We start from the raw sequence: 22,162 nt of genomic DNA on the forward strand, positions 1-22,162 counted from the left end.
ATGGTTCATTTCACAGCTGAGGATAAAGCTGCTATCACAAGCATGTGGAGAAAAGTGAATGTGGAAGAGGCTGGAGGAGAAACCTTGGGAAGGTAGGATCTGGGGGAAAGGACAAGAGAGGGAAGGAAGGAAGGAAACTGTGGCTAGCGGAAACCCAGGCCTCTCTGGGGACTTGGGAGACACCCTGACTTTCCAACTATCCTTGCTCTATCTCACAGGCTCCTGGTTGTCTATCCATGGACCCAAAGGTTCTTCGACAACTTTGGAAACCTGTCCTCTGCCTCTGCCATTATGGGTAATCCCAAGGTCAAGGCCCATGGCAAGAGGGTTCTGACATCCTTGGGAGAAGCTTTAAGGAACATAGATGATCTCAAGAGTGTCTTTTCCCAGCTGAGTGAGCTGCATTGTGAAAGGCTGCATGTGGATCCTGAGAACTTCAGGGTAAGTCCAGGAGATACTCAACCCCTCTTGCTTTCAGTCTTGGGAAAGTCCAGATAACTAAGCATTGATCTGAGCATTAGTGAGGCTACCTGTAGGGTCTGACACGTTCTGAAATACTGAATTTTGGAGTACAGCAACTGGAGAGGGCTAACTCAGTTGAGATCAAGTAGTACTTGGGCCTAAGGGACTTATCTGTACTCTGTTGCCTTTGAGTGGAGATTTGTGTAAAGATGAAGAAAGACAGTTTTTAAAATTAACTCTTACAGGAAGAACACTTTTCTATAAGAGAAGTCTTTTCCCCTCTTTTCAATTCATTTTAAACCCTGCTGGAATCAGGGAAAGAATGGCAATGGAGAAGATATTCACATATTGACTCAGTAAAAGGAAGAAACCTAGGCCAAGCTTTGCTAAGGCCATTCCCATATAGGTTGGACTCTTGTCTGACATGTTTCTAATGCCCAATTTACAACTCCAGGAGAGGGGTTATGTGTCTCTGGGGTAGAGAAAAAACTGGAACATTTGGACTGCAGTGGATTTGGAAATATAACTGAATTTTTTTTCCAGTCCACAAAGTGTGGGGTTATTGGTGGTAATTTATAAAATTTCAAATCATGATATACACATTTAAATATAAATATTTAAATCATGAGTAGTTTCACAAAGGGCATGGACTACTTATGTGGTTTGGGTACCTGGGTACTACCTCAGGTTTTGAGGGAAACTGATACATGCTTAGTTATGAGTGAAAATTGGGTGTTTAGATAACAGGAAATGAGTCTAGATCTCTCTGTTCAATGTGCTTATTATCTATTGTCTCTTTCCACTTTATAGCTCCTGGGAAATATGCTCGTGATTATTCTGGCAAAACATTTTGGCAAGGAATTCACTCCCCAGATGCAGGCTTCCTGGCAGAAGATGGTGGCTGGAGTGGCCAGTGCTCTGGCCCACAAGTATCATTGAACCCCCTACCCATAGTACAGAAGTTTCAGAGAGAAGCTTTATTTTTCAATAATAACAAAAATAATAAAAGTATTCTGTTAAGAAATCTTTTGTGTTACCTTCAGTTCTACTTTTACATGTACTTTTAAATATATAAGCCCAAAGGGATTTTATATTGAGGTAGTGTGTGTGTGTGTGTGTGTGTGTGTGTGTGTGTGTGTGTGCATGTTCTCTATTTGTTTTTGCATGAAATGTAGATATTGATAAGGAAATAAAGAACAACATGCACCTGGGAGTTTCTCAAAGGAAAGCCCAGATGCTGGAGAGCTTGGTTGAGAAGGAAGGGCTCCTCTACAGGACAAACACACTCAGAACCAGTCAATTTAGAACAGAGGAGGAAGACGTCAGGGAGGACCCCAAGGGCTGATGGGAGGCAGAATGGCAAGAATGGGCTCAGTGGTGGAAAATTATTCCAGGCTTAGGAAGTCAAGGTCCAGGCAGGGGTTATGATGGCATTCTATTTGTTTTCATTTTTCACTTTTGAGGCTGGAGTGGGATTTGAAGACATTGGCAATCAGAAAAGGGGATAGCTCTTTCCCAAGTCAACTCCAGAGAACTGGTCCTCATTTTTTTCTGAGGAAATGTGTACATTTAGTGTTGGTGCTTGCCTTATGAAGGTTAAATCAGTCCCACGCCCTCATGAGAGACAATGCTCAAGTGTGCAAATTGCTTGTAGCATGTCAAGTAAAACACATCATTTAAACTTCTGGGTGAGGTGGGGTTATTTGTGAGGAAAATAAACTAGCAGATCAGAAGCTGCATCAGTGTGTCTGATCAACAGACAGTACTGTGAGACCAAAAAGAACTGGGAAGTCTTTATATGGATTAGTTGGGAAGACAGATTAACAGGAGTTCTTACAAACTGGAAGTTAACTAATTCATATATACATAATTCATATATATATATAATTCATATATATATTATATATATATATAAAAGACTGTGAATGATGCATAGGCAATATACTAACATTAGGTGTACTAATCTCCATTGATTTCAATATCTTGGAATTAAATTCTCACCCAAGTCTCATCTATAATACCAAATAATATATCAAACCATCTCCATGACTTGGATTATTTTATTTTCCCTTAGCACATGTTTCTCTGGGCTTGTAATGCCTTATCTATAAAGAAGTAGCAAGATTTTATTGTTTGTTTGTTTATTTTTCTTCCTTTATTTTCTATCCACAGAGCTTTGCACTTGCCTTTCTGTTTCTGGGAATTTGTTTTTAAACTACTTCTGACTGACTTTACCTCATCATTAAGTCATTTCAAAGGTGACTTTTTAACCTAGAGCTCTCCTATAATAGTTGCCCTTAATCTTGTGCTACCATATTGTTGTTTGCATTTTCTTTTTGTCATATAATAGCACATAAAATTCTCATATTCATTTATTTGTTTAATCACTTAGATTGGTCCCCTGTGTTAGATGTGACATTCATAAGACCACATAAACTTTCTGTCTTGTTCACTAAAATTCTCAGTGTTTAAAAAAGCATACAACAAGATTGTACTCAATAAATATTTGCTCTTTAAAATATATACAACAATGGATGATCATTAGATTCTGTGATGATGATCTAGTATTGTTTTGCTCAATGTCCAGATGTGAATGGAAGCAGTGAACAGGGACATAAGTTGGAATTGCAGAAAAACTATGAACAAGAAAGAATCAAAAAAGTCTTGAAAGTGGTTGTCTAGAGAGTCTAAGAGACAAGCAAGAGTTACAAGTAACTGCAGTCACTTTCTGTTTTGCTGGAAAGATGGAGAGTTCATTTGCCCACACATAGAGATTTAATGTCCCTCAGTTGAGAGGGATATCTGGGTGCATACATCATGTTGGAGATGAGTATTAGGGTCATTAAAGGGCAAGTAACCTGAGTCACAACCTCAGTCCAGGCCCAAAAGTGTCTACAGGTGGCATTCCTGTGGACAAAGTTGCCTATTCTTTCTATTGGACTGAATTTGGTCTTAAAATGGCTCCCCCTGGGTTTGACTCAGACTGTATATCTCTGTAACCAAGTACAGAATCTTTTCTTTTTGTCTCTGTACTAACCCAATTTGAGACAGAGCTCATAGACAATTCAGTCTTTCATGGCATACTGCTTCTGGCTTCTTAATCATTGTTATCCAGGCTTTCCATTTAAAGTTTTCCAAGACTATACAGGAAAAATGTTTCTCACTGTATCAAGTAGGCAAAAATAATTTATTTCCTAATAACAAATTCAGGCCTAATGTATTGGGTCTACATTATGGAATGTTAGAATGTTCCAATAAATATTTATTACACTGTAGTTTTTGTAAGAATTAATCTCAGGGACAAGGAAATCAGTTTTCTGAAGTGCTAAGTATCGGGAGTGGACTCAGAGAGAATAATAAAATGAACTATTTCTTCTATCACTGGAAATGTGCCCCATCTATCCTTTAACTTCTTGTTTGAAATGTGTGAGACCAAAGTACTTCAGGCCACAGCAACATTAGTATGTGAATTACTGTTGATGAAGACTGCCTCGCCTGATGAGATATGAGGAAATGTTAAATACAGCAAAGGAGTGTGGATACAGTATAGACTAGACACAAATCACCTAAATCCTGGTCTTGTCATGGGATCTTGCATTACTCTCTTCACTGAACACATGAACATCTCCTGACCACAACACTCAATTCAGTATTTGATCACAAGAATGAGTAGACATGGCATCTGTCAAAGACATTCACTCATATAATAAGTGAAAACATTTTGCTTAGACTGTGCATATAATGTTAGTACAACTCAAAAAACACAAAGTAATGCTCAGTTACCTAGTTCTTAGCAATATACTCTGTTTCTAGACTGATACTGAATTATTATTTTTTTTTTAAATGTAAGGTAACTATAAAAGCAGTGACCCCATGTAAGCTTTAGGACAATTCATAACCAAGAACACCTTGGTTTCTTCTGCAAGTACCCTAGCTGAAGAGCAGAATGTTGCCTCATAATAGCAATTGACTCAATACTCAGTAGACCAGATTCTTAAACTTTCTGAATCTAATTTACACCTTGTGGTCACAACAGAGTGCCCTTGGAGGGCCACCTGACACTATCAGAGACAGATGTTCATTCACAATATCTTCTTTGTTTAAACCCCACCCTGGTCTCACAATCTACCCTTGACTTATAACCTCAGTTCACTGGGATAAGTAAAGAGCTAGAGGCCAGAGATGAGAAATAAAATGACACCCGGAGAAGTGTCAACATAGGCTGCTTCTGGCTCATTGCGATTGACTGGTAAATTCCCAGATTTGTCACCCCAGTACATGGTACAAGAAGCCTGCTGTTGCCAGCGTGTGGAGCCAGGGGAACATGGATAAGAGCAGAGGTAAAATCCTGGGAGGGTAGTTAGAGGAGGCCAGGACAGGTGGAAAAAGAGACAAAGTAGTCCTGAAAGAGGGATGAGTCATGGTTCTTACATATTCTGAGTTTAGAATTTCACTATAACCATGATTTTCCCAGGTTTCTGGTGGTCTAGCAAGAACTTAGATTCTTTGACAGTTTTGGAAATTTGTCTTCTGACTGCAATAATGAGCAATACCAAGGTGAAGGCTCATGGCAAGAAGGTGCTGACCAACTTTTTGGAAAGGCTGTTAAGCATAGGGCTGATCTCAAAGCCACCCTTGTTAAGTGAGCTGAGTGAGTTGCATTCTGATCAACTGTCTGTAGGTCCTGAGAACTTCAGGGTGAGTTCTAGGCTTCTCTATGCTTTCTTCTTTCATCCTAAATATTTATGCCAAGATGGTTTAGGAAACACAGGCAATAATATTTTATAAAAGTTATTTTTAAAAAATAATATTGCAGGGAAGCTCTTGATTTGGGTGGTTAGGCTGTTCCAAAGGTGACAGTTAAAACCAAGGTTAATTACTTCAACAAGTGGAGGCTACTAGCTGTCTGCTATTTCTGGACAACCAGTTGTTATAAAGTGTACTGCCCATAATTGAACTATTGTTTTTAGCATGAAGAATATGAATCAGGCCAAGAATATTTTGCCTTTGCAATTGAAACATTCTTCGAAAATTGATGAGAACTTTTCTGAAAGTTTGTTGAGGTTAGAAAAAGAACCAAGTAGAATATCCAAACAAAGAGACTAAGGGAGGTTAAGGGAGGTAGATCACAGGTCTGAGGCCAGCTTAGGCAACTCAGCACGACCTTGTTTCTAAATAAAAATTAAAAAGACTGATGATGTAGCCCAGTGATGGAGCACCCCATGGTTAAATCCCCAGTATCATAACCATGCACACACTCACACAAACACAACAGAGCAAAGTAACACCAATATTTTCCATGGAAGCTTTCACACTTCACAGTGAGCAAATGCTGCTGTATACATGGCACAGCTTTCTCTGTCATTTGAATATTCAAACAATTTGGTTGTCTGTGGTGTCTAGGAACTTAAACTCAATTGCCATGACCAGCGTGACCAAACTCTCTGTCCAGTGAGGGGCAAAGGGGGATTAGAAAATAAAGATTCACAGACATAGATCTTGAAGATTAAGCTGGCATCAGGTGGAGCTCTGCTCTCTGATGGAGTTGCAGATCTAGAGTTATGCCAGAAATCTGCATTTATATATGTCTCATCATCAGGTTAAAGACTAGGCAACCATTATTCTTTGTATTCAGGAAAGTTACAGAACCTAGGTCATCTGTAGCTTTTCCACAGTTACAATCCACAGTTGCAGAGAGCAATGTTAGGAGTTTTGTGTAGCTCTTAAACAAGTACATTGTTTAAAGTGACTGTAAAGCAGGCAGGAACGTGAGAAGCAGAGCTGGTGAAATATTGTGGTTGTCTAGCATAAAAATTTCTTCCTTCCCTGGAGCTCTGTGCCTGAGATCAAGGTTAGAACTGATTGGGCTCTTGCACAGAGCCTCCTCACGCAGGGCATTGCCACAGCAGCTAAGCATCATATGTTTTTTGTTTTTTTTTTTTTTTTTTTTTTTGCGGTGCTGGGGATTGAACTCAGGGCCTTGTGCTTGCAAGGCAAGCACTCTACCAACTGCGCTATCTCCCCAGCACTCATCATATGTTCTTGCACAGAGACATTCCCAGGCACCAGGCACGCCACAGCCACGAGAACCCCAATCTCAGTCCATGCTCTCCCATCCTCTGTCATCATTCTCCACGCTCCATATTTTAAGTTTAGTTGCAGTATTATAACCCTACTTCAAAAAAGAAGGGGTCTCTAAAGGGGTTGAAAAAAGCAGTCACAGTGTTCTGGGAGAGTGAATTGTCAGGACACATGGGAGAACAGAGCACAATGGTAAGTACAGAGCTGGGAGTCATGTTAAGCCCACATCAAGACAATGTCATCATGACATGCTTTTCTAGGAGCATGACCCTGAAAGTCTATTTATTGCAAGGCCAGGTAAAGGTCTTCTGTTCATTATGCACCATTTTCTTTCTATCTCTGATTCTTCCCCATCTTTAAGGCAATGTGGCATTGATTGTCTTGGCAATCCACTTCAGCAGGGGGGTTACAACGAACAACTTCAGGGGCTAATGTTCTGGTTTAGAAGAACCACTGAGTTCCTTCTCCACTGTGTTTATGCCTCTTAAAGTGTCCTGTGTCCCTGAGAGTTCATCTTCATTGATATTGTGGGGGAACAAGCCCTCTATCCAAGGTTCTGCTCCCATATGATAAGAATGGAATACAAATGTATGATGCATAAGGAATATCATTGTATTCCTTCTCTGTCCTCATCATTTATGTTGATTCAGCTGAAAGGAGGCTCACCAGTGGGAATGAGATCATTAGACACTGGGACTTTGAGGGAAGATAACAGATTCCCATGAGTGTCTTCAAGATAGTGGAGAATTTGTAATGGCTTCAAGGGGATAGTTACTCCCAGGAAGAAGACTTAGACTCTGGAGTGAGATGATGTCTTTAGATAAAGGGAGGGTGAGAGGTACTGTTTAGAGAATTGTCCACAGTGGGTGGGAGTAAGTTGGAACTCAGAGTTTCTATATAGGCTGCTATTAACTTAGATGGAGCTCCTTTGGTGGTTATAGTTCATGTCTATTCAATATAAAAAACATATTTTTATCAGTTATATTGCACTAATGATGGGTCCTGCATTTTTCCTTAGTGTCTTTAGTGGTACTAATAGGAAAACATCCCTATGGCATGTGAACAGATTCATCAGTGGTTCACATGCTAGTTCTGTGGACTGAACCATATTTCTGATTCTGCTTAGCCTCATAAATTCACATATTTAGTTTCCTGAAAACACTTTTATGAAAAATTAAATGAATAAATATTTCCCAGGTCTTTACCACACTACCAGTTATATAACCAGTCTCTCTTTCCATAAATGTGATTTTTATTATTTCTGAATTCATAAATATGTATGATTTTGTGGCTATGTATTTTATTTTATATTTACCTATACAAATGGCAATCAGTATTGAAATGAACTGATCGTTGGTAAAGATAAAATTCCACATGGTATATTCAAAGACTGTGGTTCAGGAGTCAGTGTGCCAAGTCTAGCTGATAGAGGAAGGATGGCCTCTTAAGAACAATGGGTGGGTCTGGTGTGGTGGCTCACACCTGTAATCCCAGCAGCTAAGGAGGCTGAAGTAGGAGGATTACAAGTTCAAAGCCAGCAACTTTAGTGAGACACTAAGCAACTCATCAAGACCCTGTCTCTAAATAAAATACAAAAAAGGGCAGAGTATGTGACTCAGTGATTAAGTGCACCAGGTTTCAATTTCTGGTATAAAAAAAGAAAAAAGAGAAAAAGAAAAATGAGTGTATAAAATTAGGGAAGATGATGTATAGACAGAGAAGCAGAGAAAGAAGCTATTGCTATAAGGAAAAAATCAGTGAAGTTTTTGGCATAAGAGAGTGAGTGAAATAATGAATAGAGAATTTTAGAGAAATTGATCCTGGTGTTCATATAGAACTGATTAGACAGACCCTGACTAGGAGATAATCAGAGATACTTGCTGTGATTGGATGAGAGAGGTAGGCAATGGACTGAAGTTGATGGCATCAGTTAAATTAAGAAACTAAGTGTGAGGCCAATGTGGCAATGATTCCACACACTGGGAAATGAGATGAGGTGGTCACAGACTCTAAGTTCCATGTCTCATGGCTGAAAAGAAGGAAATCCATGATCTATTGACAGAACAGGAACTTCCTAGGGAGTGCCTTGTCTGGAGCTGGTGATGGGCATAACCACTCTTGCAGTATTGACCTCACTTTTTACATTTTTACTAGAGCACTAGAGTGATACCTATAGTTGAGCTCATTTTGACAAAGTCATACGTGCATGAAATTTTATTCCCTCCATTCAGTTCCTGACCCCCGCTTTGTCTCCTTGTTTTCCTTCTACTCTACTGTAATCTTCCCCTCATTTATTTACTTATTTTTGACTGGTATGAAGCCTTCACTTCAAACTCGTGTACACAAGAGGCTTCAGGAGTCTCCAGCACTCACAGACTGACACCCCAAACAAGGTTTAGAAAGCACACTCTCCTTTCTTCTTTTATTTCATTGATCCTGAACCACTTTCTCAGAATATTTCTCATATGTGTCTACCCAGGAAGTTCTCCTTATCCCATCACTGGGTAGCAGTTGGTACCATCCAACAGCTTCTGAAATATTTTTAACATGATTTTCAGACCCCACTCAGAGCCCACTAAGCAGAATAAATAGGTGTTGCTTATGCACAAAATAACTCAGTGAGTCCTTCATTATACAGTAATTAAACACTGTCTTTGAATAATTACAGTGACTAAGAAACCACACCTTAAACCTCATAGTTGTCCTATCCTCTGCACATTTAGTCATCACTGTATCCCCAATTAGGGTAGGAGAGTATCATTTTGTGTTATCTATTCATTTCCCACCAAGCAATTTTCATATATGTGTTTACTGACTAACACAAAGCACACACATTGGTAGATGAAAAACTATATAAAACTGACATAAAACATGAATGCTCGTGTAAATCATCATGTAGAGTCCCATAAGAGCATAAACACTCTGTGACACACGTGAACTAGTGTGTGTACATGTGTGTCATTTCGTATGTCACATGGACAAACATTCCATCCACACACAGAAACACTTTGGCACAGTGCATACTTATGTGCTCTAAGGCGTTTACCCCAGTAAACACAGAACTTGGATTTCTGCATGTAATTCTCTTAGCTTTGTGTATGCCATCCATTCACTCTGGATGCCTTCTTTCCCTCATTTTGCCCTTTTTACCTGGTACTTATGCTCCAAATCTTCACTTACATGGCATTTCACCAAGAAGGTGTTTTGTTTTTATTTCTACTAGGCTAGAAGCCCTTCTATCACTTCTGATACATTCATGTGCTCTTTCCTATCATAGATATTAGCACTTTTTCTATTCATGAACTTACCTATTCATTGTGTATTTCACTACTGATATTAATCTGCCTGTGGTAGAGAATTTTATTATTAAAAAATCTTTTGTCTTTAAGCATCAAAGCACATTCCCTGGCACAAAGTTTGCACTTGGTTCATACTTAGAAATGAACAAATGCATGATGCCAAAATAAGATCCCTCCTTTCTATATTAGAAGTGCTTCACTACTCCCAGAGGAGTTTTAATGCTAAAATGAGAGTATCTTGGTTCTACAAGGGCTATATGATATCTTAGCATTTATAGGTCATGTGTTTCCTTCTTTTGCCTCTACGCTGTTACACTTTCCTCAATCTTTTCTCCTCAAATCTTTGTAAAGAACTGTTGTATTGGACTGATATTATGTGGTAGAATTTTTTCACATTAATAATTCAAACACTAATAAGACATAGCATCAGAAATCAGTTGAATATATATATATTCAACTATATATATTGAGTCCACCCAAGAAAACAAAGATCATTGTAAGTTATTTCAACAGATAATTGAATGCAACAAGTTAGCTAAACATGTGCTGGAAGAGCTAAGACATCAACTAGGAGAATAAAAGAAATTAACAAAATCAAGATGCTTCTTCCACAACTAAGCCTACAATGACAGAGAGAGAAAATATTCTATGAGAGGGCAAAAGAGAAGGAGTACTGGGTGAGTGACATGGAAGGGACTCCCTGGAGACCCCTGGACTGTACAATGGGGGCATGATAATGACATTCATGGAGATGCTTTGCTGCAGGAACTCTTCCAGACACAGAGAGAAGGTAGGCCAGAAATAACTTCGCATTTATCCTCCTTTTATCAGAGCTTTCCATTACAGATCATGCATAGAACCCAAGGGTAAGAAATTCAGGGGAAGATGAGGAATAAGTTAAAGATAAGAATGTTAACCTACATCAAGAAACTAAGATGTGTGCAATAAATAAATAATTATAATGTGGAATGATAATTGTGATGATTACTGTCATGTTAAGATAACATGGAAAGACAGAACGCTAACAGAAATGAAGTGATATTAGAATCCTGGAGAGCACTGCATTAAAGACATAGAAATAAAAAATAATGTCACTTACTTACCATGTGCCTCTTATGTGTAGAATATATGACCCCATGATTCAAAATCCAGATATTATGAATCAGGACCAATTGCCCTTTTTCAAGTCAATAAAGTAGTCATAAAATCAGTATAATTAATTCATCCAGTCATATAGCAAGTTAGTGATAATTGAACTGAGATTATTCATTGAACTAATTTTGTGCTTATTAAATTTCAAATAGTTAAGTAACCTGTTCAGGATAGCTAGATGGCAAATTTGGTAGAAGACTTTACACCCAAGTTTAAATGACCCTGGAGTCCTTATTATTTCTCTCATACCATGTAGCCTATTCTCTGTATATACCCACCCTGTCCTTTACATGGTCCTTTCCTATTTTGTCCTTTCTTGTGAGTTAATTTTTATTTTAATTGTACAGATGTATAGTATGTGATGTAATACAGATTTTCATGGTCAGAATCCCAAACCTTGTCTTCAATTTTCTGTAAAACCAACCATAATTTGAATTCCATTATGACCAAAGTTAAAATTATACTAATTAAAATCAATACTGAGTTCTAAAACTATTGGGCACTCTTTGTTCTCTGACCTCATATCTTGTGATTCACACTAAATATGGGTGCTCATTAAAATTCTTTCCTTTATCCACTCATTTTGTGGTTCAACATAATCTTTCTTAGGTATATCAATTATACTTAAATCCTTCAATATCAATTGTATAATCATAATTCTCAAGTCTGATATTCAGCTCTCACTTCTGATCTCTGTGCCCAATCCACACATTGAAGAGTTTACTGAACTCTTCCACATAGGTGCCCTTAGACACTATGAAATCAACCTGGGCATTTCACTTATTCTGTGGAAACAATTTTACTTCCAGTGTTTTCCACTTCAGTCAACTTGGGTAACCGCTCATTCTTTCATCAAAACCAGAAACTTAAAGTCTTCCTGGTTTCTCCCTATTTCTTATTATCAATGGCCCAAGTCTCCTTGAATTTTTCCCTTTTGGTCACCATTTCTGCTGGCAAAAGCCAGGCCCTTATTGGAATAGAATAGAAACTACTCTTCGACTTTAAGATTTCATTCCACTTTAAAAATGTTCTCAGTGCAATCCATTTATATGAAAAATATGACCATGCATTCCCGTTGTGTAAAATCATATAAGGCAGAAGGGAGTTGAAATGAAAAGTCAAGTTTTCAAAATTCATAAAAATAATATATAACCTTGAGGACTTAAAAAGTTTACTTCATATTTTTAAGAATCAAGTTCCTTGTTTACAAGAAGGGACCTAATGATATAGGATTTCAAGGAGGTATTAGTAAAGAGCATTTTCTGTCATTTTTCAACAGGTGGTGGGGGTGGTTTGTACAACATGCTGTCGTCTGTTTCTCTATGCCTTATTCCATTCTGTACTCTTGACCTGGCTCTATTCTTTCTTCCAAACTTAAATACCTAAATATTTCCTTTTGGATTGCTCAAAAGTGCATCAAATACAATATGCCCAAGACAGAGCTCCTGGTCTTATTTTAATATTTCTCTTGCAAACTTAGCCCTCTGTTTGTCTCTCCCTTCTCACACTAACACCACCCTCTTGGCACAGCCTAATATGGAGATGACCACTGTACCCGCCTGACCTACTGCAACAGCAGCCCAGCTCTGTCCCTGTTTACCCACTTCTAAAATTCACCTATACACAGAAGAGAGAATAGTTCTTTAACAATACAAATCAAATCATGCTATCTCCTTCCTTGAATTAGTCAATACTTTTTTTTTTTTGCTTGCAGATTATAGAAAAAGAATCTGTAACATAGTTTAAAGCAACTCATGGCTCCTCTCAACCATCCTAGCATACAAACTTTCCCTTGGGGTCCTAACCCCAGCCACGTTGTTGATGTTTCTATATATGGTTTGAAGTCTTACCCCTGATTGCTTTTAATTAGAGTCATAAATTTCACCAATATGGCAGCATCGTCGCCTCTCCCTTCCTTTATTGTCTTTCCCCCTTCTTCTTGCATTCCATTTCAGCCATCCCTCCATTCCTTTCTCCTCTATGTTTCTGGTTCTTCCTTTTGTTCCCCCCTCCCTTCCTTGCTGTTCCCCCTCTTTCTCCCTTCTTCCCCTTCCTGCTATGAGGATGGATGTGAATTTGTCTGCTGTTATAGTATTACTTTGAATTGAAAAAAAAGTGTGTCTTTTAAATATTCATCCCTGAATGTAAATCTACTTTTTTTGAGAATATATTTGTGAAAAATTCTGTACTATCATTTTCCTAGACAACCTGTCAGATGTAACCTCACCAAATGAGGTAAATCTGCTTTGCCCTTCCTCCGTGTTCTTTCTTTAGTTACAGCATAATTTTAAGCAGCTATAAGTATCTATATTTCCCTTTGTCTCTTTGTAAAATGTTCCTATTGCCATCCATGTTCCCAAAACCTGTCTCAGTAACTGGAAGAGAAATACTTCATTGTACTTTTCATTCTTTTAATGGATATTTCTTTCCATAAATGAAGAGAAAATAAGAGTTTTGTAGCAGGAAGGCATTACTCAAAAGAGAAAAAAGAGGGTTCAAATTATGGCAAAATAGTTATCCATTATACCACTCTAAAATACTCCTAGAATCAAAAATTCCTAGAAACAAGCAGAAACTCTATAAAAAGTTAACTTGCTAAAATTCCTGCTCTTACAGATTCGTTTTCTTTTCATTTTTCTTTTTATTTTTTGCAGTGTTGGAGGTCAATCCCAGGGCCTTGCACATGCTAGGCACGTACTTTACCACTGAGTCACACCCCCAGCCCCAGACTTGTTTTCTTAAATATAAAGGGACTGAATTGGATGAGTTGAATGCTAGAATACTTTTTACTATCAGACTGAGTCACATGTATGAATGAAACTGGAGATATAGCTGCAGAAGCAAATGCTGGATGAGAGGAGTTTGGGAGGTAAGCAAAAGGACCACAAGATTTTGGAGTTCAGACACACAAAATCTAGAATAGCCAATATCAGCACCAGTTGAAGTGAACTGAAGAATGTAGGTACATCTTCATCCTCACAAGCCAATGAATTGCCAGATCCTAGGCCAGTTTGCTCACAAGGGCAGGGAATGCAGTTGTACTTGCTAAGTGAGAGCCCATCATAACACTAATTAATCAAATATATATGCACACACACTGCCTGACTTTTCCTTCTATCCCTCTTCTCTTCCCCACCCTCATTCATGCACTCCATGCTTCCTAAAGATTTCTACCTATTCTGTTTTATCTTGTGTGTCTACTGTGCCTTCCACCAAATTCTTACATGTGCAGTAAGTGGGGATTTATTCAATGGAATACTCAGTGGATGAGTGACTAATTATTTCTTGTCCCAGAACATCTGGTTTGGAGGACAATCTGAATAATAAAATGATCCCATAGAGTATGCAAGAAACGAAAGCTCTCTAAAATCAGTCATTTGCTTTCTGCCTAGGTAATTCCATTTATTCTTTTGAGTGCTATTTTGCTATCAGTAAAATGTAGATGGATTTTTAGAAATCTCTAACTTGCATGCATTTCTTTAAATCTATATCATGCTCCTGTTGGTTACCTTTTGAGTTATTTGAAAACCCAAACAAAGCTGGTGCCTCCTTCTGTATAAAAGTACTTTCTCAAGCTCTGACAAGATACAATGACAATGAGTTGCCCTTTACTGGTTTCACCACTGCCTGAGAGCAGAGGTCCTTATATATCCATGTTTTCCTTCTCAGGTCCTTGTACACGGCAGCCACTGGGAACTCTGCATTTCTGAGTAGGATCTTCAAGGACCACAGGCTCACATCCCAGAAGCAGAGCTACTCCAGGGCAATTTTACAAAGATCACTGTGGTGTTCCTGAGCATCAAGTCCTGAGAAGAGTCAGATATGAGGAGAATAGAGGCTTTGAGAGTATTCCAAAGAGGATAAAAGAGATTATGGATAATCTTAGAATGAGGAAAAAGCCCAAAAGCCCAAGGAAAAACAAAAATAACTTTCTGTATCCTCTCCTATTCCTTCAATATTGAATAAAAGCAGTAGGTTGGGCCTAAAAATCTCCATATTGGACAATTCAGGAGAGCATGACATGGATGGGACTCCTGTTCAGCACAGATATGATGATTATATCCCGATGCTGAGTCTTCGTGTTGATGGTCAAGGTCAAGGGCAGAAAGAGGTGTGTTGGTGTGTGTGTCTGAGGGAGAAGGGGTGGGATGGGGAGGGAACACAATATTGTTCATTTTGTTTCACAGAAATTTTTAAATTATTATGCTGATTTTAAGTTCTTTGGGTATAAACTGAAGAGTAGGATAGCTGGGTCAAATGGTGGGTCGATTCCAAGTTTTCTGAGGAATCTCCATACTGCTTTCCAGAGCATACTACAGTGATACAGCCATATCAATGTTCGTGGTTGCTCAATTCACAATAGTTATATTGTGGAACCAACCTAGATGCCCTTCAATTAATGAATGGATAAAGAAAATGTGGTATATATACACTATGGAATATTACTCAGCCATAAAGAATAAAATTATGGCATTTGCTGGTAAATGGATGGAGTTGGAGAATATCATGCTAAGTGAAATAAACCAATCCCAAAACACCAAAGGCCAAATGTTTTCTCTGATAAGTAGATGATGAGGGAAGGGTGGTGGCGGGGGAGGGACAAGAGAAGAATGAAGGAACTTTGGATTTGTAGAGGGAAATGGGGCCAGAGGGAGTGAGGGGAGGAAATATAGTAGACTGACACAGATAGTATTACCCTACGTATATGTCTGATTACATGAATGGTGTGAATCTACATTGTGTACAACCATAGAAATGAAAAGTTGTACCCCATTTGTGTACAATGAATCAAAATGTAGTCTGTAAAAATATAAATTTAAAAAAAAATTTAAATTAAAAAATGTAATTTAATGTCAAGGGAATGTAGCAAAATATTCTCCTAGATTATTCCTCTCTAGCCTCAGAGAAGTGCTTTGAAGCTTTGGCCTTTGTGAATTGTTTTTCATATATTTGTAATTATTTGTCACATACTGAGCCAAAACTTTAGCTCTGCAGAGGTGCAGGCCCAATTTAGCTTTGAAGAAGATGGCCCTTCTGGGTACATTAACACCATACCCACTTCATGAGGAAAACAGAAACTCATGCTGAGTGATTGCTTAAGCTTGAGGGAGGAAATATCAGTGTTAATGTTCTAGAGTTGGCCGCCAGTTGTTCTGTAATAATTAGACATGTATTTTAGCAATCCTGTATTTTGTTGACTACATTGCTTTCTGGTGAGAAATATGGTATTGTTTTAAAAAAGAATGAAACTATCAATTCTCAAATAATTTTTGTGAGTGTGTGGTTTCTTTCTAGGAACTCTGTTTCTCTTTGGAGCTATTTTATTCATTCTGAGAAGATGTTAAGCTGAGGTCACCAAGAGGTTATACACATGGGAGAGAAGACTGTAGCAAGTAGCTAGACTATGCTTGGATTTGGAAAATAGATGTTTTGCTCCTGGAAACTGATTGAACTTTAGAGCATATACAAAAAGTACTCTAGTTCAGTGTCATTTTTTGAAGCAAATAACAATACAATGTTCCAATGGATGAGTGTCCTGATTCTTTTGAAGGAAGTTAATGTTTATTCTCTTGATGAACTTAGATTAGGCCCAGAACGTTAGGAATTAATAAAGCTTGAATAATTGGAGTAAAGCAAATAAACTTTGAGACCTCTCTTTTTTTGAAGGCTTATATTACTTGCCTGTGCCTGTGTGTGTGTTCAGTGGTCAGTGGGGCTGGTATCGGGGGTGCTGTCGGACTTTCACAGGGCGGAAGTGAGTTCACAACCATGAATAGGGCAGTGAACGCATGGAGCTTGAATTCTCGAATGGGCAAGATCTGAGCCTGAGGTTCTGAACATAACCACATTTATCACTACTGCAAGAAAGGCCTTACCACTTACTTTGGCTCTATATACCTGAGCTGTTGATAGCCTTATGACCTTATAACCTTGTTCCTACAGAACTGAGGCAACTGAAGAAAATTTCTGATTTCCACACTGGTCACGGTGAAGAGCAGTCTCAAGAGCAGCTGCCCAGGCCCTCAGGCTAGGATGATAGTATCTACAGCAGTTCCCAGTAGAAAGAGTTGCCACAGACCAGTCATTAAGGAAGAAAGCAAAACAGAACTTAGGAGAAACATTTCAGAGCACAGAAAAAGGTAGGAGATCTTAAAAAGTGCTCAATTCTCCCAAATAAGATTTCAAAGTTGTAGTCTTAACAATTTGGCTCTTTGCAGAAACATATTAAAACTTTCTATATTATTTTTAGTAAGATCTAGTGGTTTGGGGGACAGGATTCCTGCAAAGGATGTCACAGAATTTCCCCAAAACACATTTTTACCCCATCTACATGACTGATCTCTGGCAGGAAGGTTGTGGAAAAGGACATTGAAAAGAGTATCCATGTAAAAAAATTATAAGACTAATTCAGATTTTAATATAATGAAATCCAAGAATGTAAAGGTGAAGCTAAATCTTATTTTTTAACATTTAAAATATTTGAAAGAACTCTTATGCCAGAACAATGAAGATGAAAATTTTACTAATTTCTTTGGAATAACTGGCAATACAGAATCTCCCTTTTTTTCGGGGTAACCTAAAAATATAGTGCAATTGGGGTTCAGAGTGTTAGAGCTGGAAGGATAAGCAGTCTCTGTGAAACATGTGTTGCCAGGGACAACAAGGGAGGAGATGGATGAGTCTAGACATTAGAGTCCCTGACTCAGGAGGAGATTATAAAATAGAAACATGGTAAGGAAAAAAAAAAGCATGTCCCCTTTTTAAAAGGAAATGAAATATAATCAAAGGTCAAAGTTCAGGAGATAGACATGATAGAAAGTGGAAAGATGACTTAGAGGGCTGTCAGGGAATGTTGAGATCTTATGCTGCCCTCAGAAAGTGCAAGTTGCTTTGCTTTCTAAATTGCGTCCACTAATAACAGAAAGCAAAACTCTACACTTCAAGAGTTTTTTCCAGTCTGAGAACTTAGCATTGTATTATGTGAGGCAAGAAAGAATGGAAGGGGAATGATACTGGAAAAGCTGAAGAGATAAAGAAAATATTTTAGTACAGAGGACTAGGTAAATATATAGAGAAAAAGAGACTTGGAGAGAATTTTAACCAAGAACATGATTCTAAAACACAATATTCTTAGAGCATAGGGGAAAAACGACCCAAGCCAAGGACAGAATGTCTTGTCACCTTGTGACCACTATATTTAAGTCATAGAGAATCTCTGTTTTCACATTTTCCCAGATGACCCCAGGCAGAACCATCCCTCTTTAGTTCCCATTTGACTAGTATTAGTAGTTGTTTCTGCCAATACTACCCACAACTTCATGTTGTAAATAGCTTCATACTAATTTTATTTTTACTGTATTAAGGTATCTCTGTGTTTCCAAGTCTGGGTCTTATTATACAAGACAAGTTTGGATTCAGATTTATTCTGTTTTTTCAAAATCATTTATTTGATTAGGTGACCAAATTACACACACACACACACACACACACACACACACACACACACAGAGAGAAAAACACCAAAGAATGAATGAACGAATGAATGAATATTTATTTTCTTACCAGGAAAAGTTAATCCAAACCAGGAGAAGGAAGATATACTAGAACCATGACAGAGGCTTTATCCATTTTGTCTGTGGGTTATTTTTCACATTCTGGAGAACCAGGAGGAGATCCATTCATGCACTCTTGAGCTGAACCATACAGGCAAATCCCTTACATTTTTCTGTGCCTCCTTTAAAAATTAGGGAAATAATCTCTAATAGACCTACGATTTATTCCAAAATTTATATAAGTTGCCAAGAAGGATATTTATAGTGGCCATTTGAACTGCTGACATGGGACCAGTGTACAGAGAGGGAGGGCTGAGAGACTGAACTCAGACTTCTAAAGCAGGGCCACAACTGCCAAGGACAGGTATGGCTGTCATCATCCAAGCCTCACCCAGTAGGGCCACGCCCTGGCCTTGGCCAATCCGATCATTAGGGCAGGGAATGCAGGAGTCAAGGCTGGGCATAAAAGATAGAACAGGGCCAGCTGCTGGTTACACTTGCTTCTGACACACTGTGTTTGCTAAGCAACCCCAAAAAAAGACACCATGGTGCATCTGAGCGGTGAGGAGAAGACTGCCATTGCTACCCTCTGGGGCAAGGTGAACGCGGATGAGGTCGGGGGTGAGGCCCTGGGCAGGTGAGTATCCATGACATCAGGCAGCGTGGGGAGTCAAATGGAAGCTGGGCATGTGGAGACAGAGACATCTCCTGGGTTTCTGACAGGCACTGACTCTCCCTGTGACGGGGCTCTTTTCACCCCCTTAGGCTGCTGGTTGTCTACCCATGGACCCAGAGGTTTTTTGACTCCTTTGGGGACCTGTCCTCTGCAACTGCTGTGATGGGCAACCCTAAAGTGAAGGCTCATGGCAAGAAGGTGATAGATGCCTTTAGTAACGGCCTGAAGCATCTGGACGACCTCAAGGGCACCTTTTCCAGTCTCAGTGAGCTGCACTGTGACAAGCTGCATGTGGATCCTGAGAACTTCAGGGTGAGTCTAAGACATGCCTTTAATGTTACCCTTCCTTTTCCTTTCTAAGGACAACTTCATAGCCTGAGGAAAAGGCTTAGGTGTTAGGGACAGTTTATAATGGGAACAATTGTCTGGTTTTACCACTATCAACCCCTGAGGACCAGTCAGTACCTTTTATTCTCTATTGACAACAGGTGTTTCCTCTCATTGCGTTCTTTTTCCTGTTTGCCTTTTCTGTAATTTCTACTCTGTCTTCTTCCATTAAACTTCTTAGTTTCCATTTGAAATTAAAGATCTTTCATCTTTTAACCTGCCTTTAAAAAATTTTGTCTTCTTTAAAATACAGTCTCTCATGTTTCTTTCAAGGCAAGGAGGACAAAATTTGTCATGCTTCTTTGAACAGTCCTAAGGAATAACAGTGTAAATTTATTTCCTGGGTAAAGGAGATAGGAAAGAAAACATCTGCATATAAATTCTGACAGACAGAGAAGAATTCTTATCTGTAACAGCAGCTAATTTCAGCTATCATTCTGCTTTTATTTTACGATTACAACCAGAGGCACAGCTTGAGATCAAGTTGGAATATTCTTTGTCTAAGCTGGGCCTCTGTTCACCATATTCAAGTCTCTTCTTTTTTCCCACAGCTCCTGGGCAATGAGATAGTGATTGTGCTGGCCCATCACCTGGGCAAGGATTTCACCCCGAAGGTTCAGGCAGCTTTTCAGAAGGTGGTGGCTGGTGTGGCCAATGCCCTGGCTCACAAATACCACTAAGCTCCCCTTCCTGCTGTTTACCTCCTATAAATGGCCTATTGCCCTGTAGAACAACGACTGAAGATTGGGGAACTTATGGAGGCCTTTGACCATCTGACTTCTGCCTAATAAAAACACTTTTCATTGCAATGGTGTACATTATTATTGTGTCTTTCATTCATGAAGGAACATGGGAAGACAAGGCATTTAAGACATTAAAAAATGAGGGCTTAGTTGAGACCATGGGCTAAGACACATGTATCTTGGACTCCATAGGGAGGCTATTAGTAATTATCGTATGTGGGAAACTTTCTGCTTTCTAATCCTTACTTACCAATTATAAAAGTATATAAGTGAAGCTTTGATTCAGGGGTTAAGTTTTGCTATGTTTTTAAAAATTATTTATGTTCTTTCAGCCTTCCTTATGAGTTTCTCTTCCTCCTCTAGTTTCTTACCGAGACCCTCACAGCCCTTAGTCCACCAAGTTCTCCTGCTTATAGATTCCACTACTCCATAAGGTTTTCCTTCCATGTTTTACTGAACACATTGCTCCGTTTATCCTGATCTCTTTTAGCCTTAGTTGCCTCTACTGTCTCAAAGAGATCTGTTTGGAGAAGGGAAAATAGGAGAGTTATGTGTCTTGAGACTTTATTCCCTACCTTTACCATTAATGGTGACCACGAATCTGCAATGCTGGTCTCCCTGGGACCTTTGTTCTTGGGGAGTCTGCATTGGAAGGAGTGGACTGTTAGTAGTATGATAACTGTATGGCTCAGGGGGCTTTTTATGGCTTGATAAAAAGACACAAATAGACATTTTATTGTTGTCTTACAAACTTTATATGAGCCTGTGCCAAGTAGAATTTCTGTCCTTCCTCAAGATGTTTATCATGAATATTTGTGAAGTTATCAGAGATCTGCTCTCTCCCTTAGGCTTCCTGCCTTAAGTGTTACCACAAGTGACATATTCTAACTTCATTTCCTTATTCAGTATCCACTTAGGTATATGCTACATTCTGGAATTATTAGTTTCAAGTGGTCTCTGTCCTCTCCTCCACTCCAATTCTGAACCTAGCTGGCAAGTAGAAAGTAATGCATATAATAAGTGGTAAGTAGTTGTGGAATACTTTGTATAGGGTTTTACCAAATTATAGTTTGAAGCCCTCAAAAAGAAATTAAATTATCTTAATATGTACAAAAATCTACTTAAAATGGATTAAAGAGTTGAAGTGAGAACTGAAACAAGAAAATTTTTAGAAGAAAACACAGGGTCTTGGCAATAAGCTTTTGGATTTGTCACCAAAAGCACAGAGAAGAAAAGCAAACATATACAAGTGGGATGATATCTACTTAAAAAGCTCATGCACGATAAAAAAAAATAGCAAAATAACAGGCAATCTATGAGATAGGATAAAATATTTGCAAAGTATATATCTGATATGAAGTTAATATCTAAAACACACAAGATAGTCATATAACTCAGTAGAAAATATATGAAATGGACAGAGGAACTCAATAGACATTTTTCCAAAGAAGACAAACAAATGGATAGTAGGTACATGAAAAGCACTTCATCATCACTAATCTGAAGGGAAATGCAAATTAAAATCTCAAAGAAATATCCTCTCACTCTTGTTACAATGGCTACTATGAAAAAGACAAAAAGACAAATGCTGATGAGGATGTAGATGTATATATAATGTATACACACATGGATACAAGGAAACATGCCCATGCTATATATGTATATATATATATATATATATATATATATATATATATATACATATATATGCACACATGTACCAGAATTTATGAGAGAATCTAAATTTGCCAGCCTTGCTATGGTTTTGCGGGTGATAGATTCCTTTGCAGATGCTCATGGCACATGCAG

The 22,162-nt window shown here is 38.5% G+C and overlaps 2 protein-coding genes across 2 annotated transcripts; both read left to right on the forward strand.

Annotated features, from left to right (window-relative positions):
- LOC306640551 (hemoglobin subunit gamma) lies at positions 1–1,401 on the forward strand (the record flags this gene model as incomplete). Its single annotated transcript, XM_079104841.1, has 3 exons — positions 1–92; positions 219–441; positions 1,273–1,401. 3 exons carry the CDS (start codon positions 1–3, stop codon positions 1,399–1,401), a joined length of 444 nt encoding a protein of 147 aa, XP_078960967.1.
- Positions 1,402–19,025: 17,624 nt separating this feature from the next.
- Positions 19,026–20,419, forward strand: LOC306640545 (hemoglobin subunit beta). Its single transcript, XM_079104835.1, has 3 exons — positions 19,026–19,184; positions 19,313–19,535; positions 20,162–20,419. Exons 1-3 carry the CDS (start codon positions 19,093–19,095, stop codon positions 20,288–20,290), a joined length of 444 nt encoding a protein of 147 aa, XP_078960961.1. The 5' UTR covers positions 19,026–19,092; the 3' UTR covers positions 20,291–20,419.
- Positions 20,420–22,162: the final 1,743 nt, after the last annotated feature.

The sequence above is a fragment of the Sciurus vulgaris genome (genome assembly GCF_902686455.1).
Source record: "Sciurus vulgaris genome assembly, chromosome: 11".
NCBI classification, from domain to species: Eukaryota; Metazoa; Chordata; class Mammalia; order Rodentia; family Sciuridae; genus Sciurus; species Sciurus vulgaris.